Genomic DNA, 2,775 nt, shown 5'->3' with positions numbered 1-2,775 from the left:
CTAAAAAAGAGTCCTTCAACCAGTCCACCCAAGAGAGTAAGACAGGTATTCTCAGTACAAAAGTCCTTCAACCAGCTCACCCAAGAGAGTAAGACAGTTATTCTCAGTATAATTACATTCAAGACTTTGCATATTAATTTTTCCATTATACTCACAAGTACAAAATCAAGTTTTATCAAAACCTTAGTAGTCTGTAGCCTTTCGAGATCACAGATATCTTCAGCCTTCCTCACAGCTACAATCGTAATGTTTGACCAAATCCTAGATAACCTGATGTCTAAAATAGGATAGATGCTCATTTTATATTTGCTTTTCAATAAACTCATTCATTGTATATTATAAAAATTAAATTAGTAAATAGAGAGAAGTAACTAATAATAAATTATGATTATATAATTTTTTGAGGAAAAGACAAAATACCATTAACAATGACAACTAAAACTGATTAGTCAAATTCTTCCTAATGAATACAAAGCATGTTTTTATACATACATTCTTCCTCTCAGGTCTATAAATAGAAAACCTAATATAGGTTCCCTTTATTCTAAAAGACCACAATTGTTTCATTTTTAGTCTGCATACACTGGAATCATAACAGACTCATCAACTCCTCTTTACTAAACTGATTTAAGGATAAAGAGAATCATTCAAAAAGAAATCTACAACTATTCCAAGATGGTTCACAATCCCAGTCATGATTAAGATGTAGATAAATAGACGAACATGTGCCTACCATACAAGAGAACATGAATAGACACCGTAAACAAACAACCTACAAAAATTTTCAAAAATATAGTTTTAAAAGATCTCATGACCTTATTATTTCTGAGTATATTATGATCCATTGCTTTGTATATTTAAATCTTCATGCTTCCCAAGACTGGAGTGTAACATACTAGTAGCTGGCTGCACAAATGCATTTGATCAGTTTTCAATACTGAAAAAAAGATACATATGGTTTTGGAAAATTAAGAAATAAACAATGCTCTCTGCCGTTAAAGGATAATGAGTTAATCATTCTTCGCTGTCTTTATTTCTGAAATTTCCCTTGTTAATGAACTTAATTTAATTTTGTGTAATGTTAAATTGCTTTAATTCTGTACTACTTTAGTCAGTTGCTTCTGGTTGTCTTCTAACATGTTTTGTTTTTTGTATTTTGATGTTATTTTGTCATTGAAGTTTCTCAATACAGTGGGTAAAATTCAGGGCCTCACACCTATATACAAATGAATGATCCTTCAGGTCCTACGTGTCACATGTCCTAAGATTTACTTCAATAACAAATAGAGTTTCTATTAGGTAAACATTTTTTTCCTCAAAGTTTTTCTCAGTGCAATGTGGACATCCTTGTTCCTTAAACTATAGATGAAAGGATTAAGCATCGGGCCCAAAATGGTATAAAAAATAGAAGATATTTTATCCTCATCCCCAGCCACACTAGAAGGTTTAAGATACATAAATGTTGAGGCTCCAAAGAAAAGGGAAACAGCTATTACATGAGAGCCACAGGTGCTGAAGGCTTTTGACCTACCCTCTGCAGAATGGATGCCAAGGATGCTGTAAAGGATCAAGGTGTAAGAAATAAAGATAGTCAGGCTGGGCACTGTTACATTGATACCCGCAACAATGAAAACCACCAGCTCATTAATGGCAGTATGTGCACAGGAGAGCTTCAGAAGAGGAAGTACATCACACATGTAGTGATTGATGATGTTGCCATTACAGAAGCTAAGACTTAGCATGTTACCAGTATGTACCAAACTTCCCACAAACCCCATTACATACACAGCTACCATCATCAAGTGGCAGACCTGATAGGACATGGTGACCTGGTAAAGCAGTGGTTTACAGATGGCAGCATATTTGTCATAAGCCATTGCTGTCAAAATGTAGACTTCGTTAATAACAAAGAAGACAAAGAAAAAGAACTGAGTCATGCACTCTGCATGGCAGATGGTGTTCTGATTTACAAAACTGACCAGCATCTTGGGGATTATGACAGAGGAAAGGCAGAGATCTGTGAAGGAAAGGTTGAAGAGAAAGTAGTACATGGGGGTGTGCAGGTGAGGGTTCAAAATAATCAGAACAATCAAGCCCAGGTTCCCCACCATAGAGACCACATAGATTCCCAAGAAGAGGAAGAAGAGAGGCAGCTGGAGTTCTGGCTGCTGAGTCAATCCTAGCAGAATAAACTCTTTCACTGAAGAGTCATTTTCTGAAGCCATTCCTTGGTTCATAGCTGTAGGAACAGAAAGAAAAAATTACATTAAAATAAAATCTCAGCCCTCTCCAAAGCACACTAAAATGAAATTAAGAACCACAATTGAATGATAAATCAAGCTCAGACTTCTCTGTGCTTTTGCTTTCTACATTTCATGGGAGTTCATGGAGAAATAAACATAAATAGGTGAAAGGCCACTTCTCTGAGAAGAATATTAAGAAAAGCAGTGATCATTTTAGTTTCTACAGCATCTCTGTTCTTCTTCTATCTTGTAAATCCACCTCCCACTTTAGGTTCAGCGATAATCACAAAAGAGAAGAAACATGCCAGATCAAAGTCTCAAGTTGGATTTAAGAAAAGCATGTATCCAACTCAATACTTACCCTTGGAAAATAGGACTCATCAGTGACCTCTTTGAATCTTCTCTTTGCTCACAGATGGGCAAGTTCTAGTGGCATTGAAAAGCTGTAAAGGTGCATAACCCCAAACACACACATAGATAATTTTCTGTAACATTTGCCTTTCTTTGATGAGGGGAATTAATTTTGGACTGG

At 35.7% G+C, this 2,775-nt stretch overlaps 1 protein-coding gene across 1 annotated transcript; it reads right to left on the bottom strand.

The window, feature by feature from the left end:
* Positions 1 to 1,295: 1,295 nt before the first annotated feature.
* LOC121451877 (olfactory receptor 145-like) lies at positions 1,296 to 2,237 on the bottom strand. Its single transcript, XM_041657677.1, has one exon. The coding sequence runs from the start codon at positions 2,235 to 2,237 to the stop codon at positions 1,296 to 1,298; it is 942 nt and encodes a 313-aa protein (XP_041513611.1).
* Between the last annotated feature and the right edge of the window lie 538 nt (positions 2,238 to 2,775).

Source organism: Microtus oregoni, unplaced genomic scaffold (genome assembly GCF_018167655.1).
Source record: "Microtus oregoni isolate MIOR12 unplaced genomic scaffold, Mior012 000008F_ref0000371, whole genome shotgun sequence".
NCBI lineage: Eukaryota > Metazoa > Chordata > Mammalia > Rodentia > Cricetidae > Microtus > Microtus oregoni.
Note: the sequence above shows the minus strand (reverse complement) of the source record. Positions and strands in the feature narration are given on the sequence as shown.

Coding starts and splice junctions, on each gene's coding strand:
- LOC121451877 (XM_041657677.1), bottom strand. CDS start 2,237: ATGAACCAAGGAATGGCTTCAGAAAATGACTCTTCAGTGAAAGAGTTT.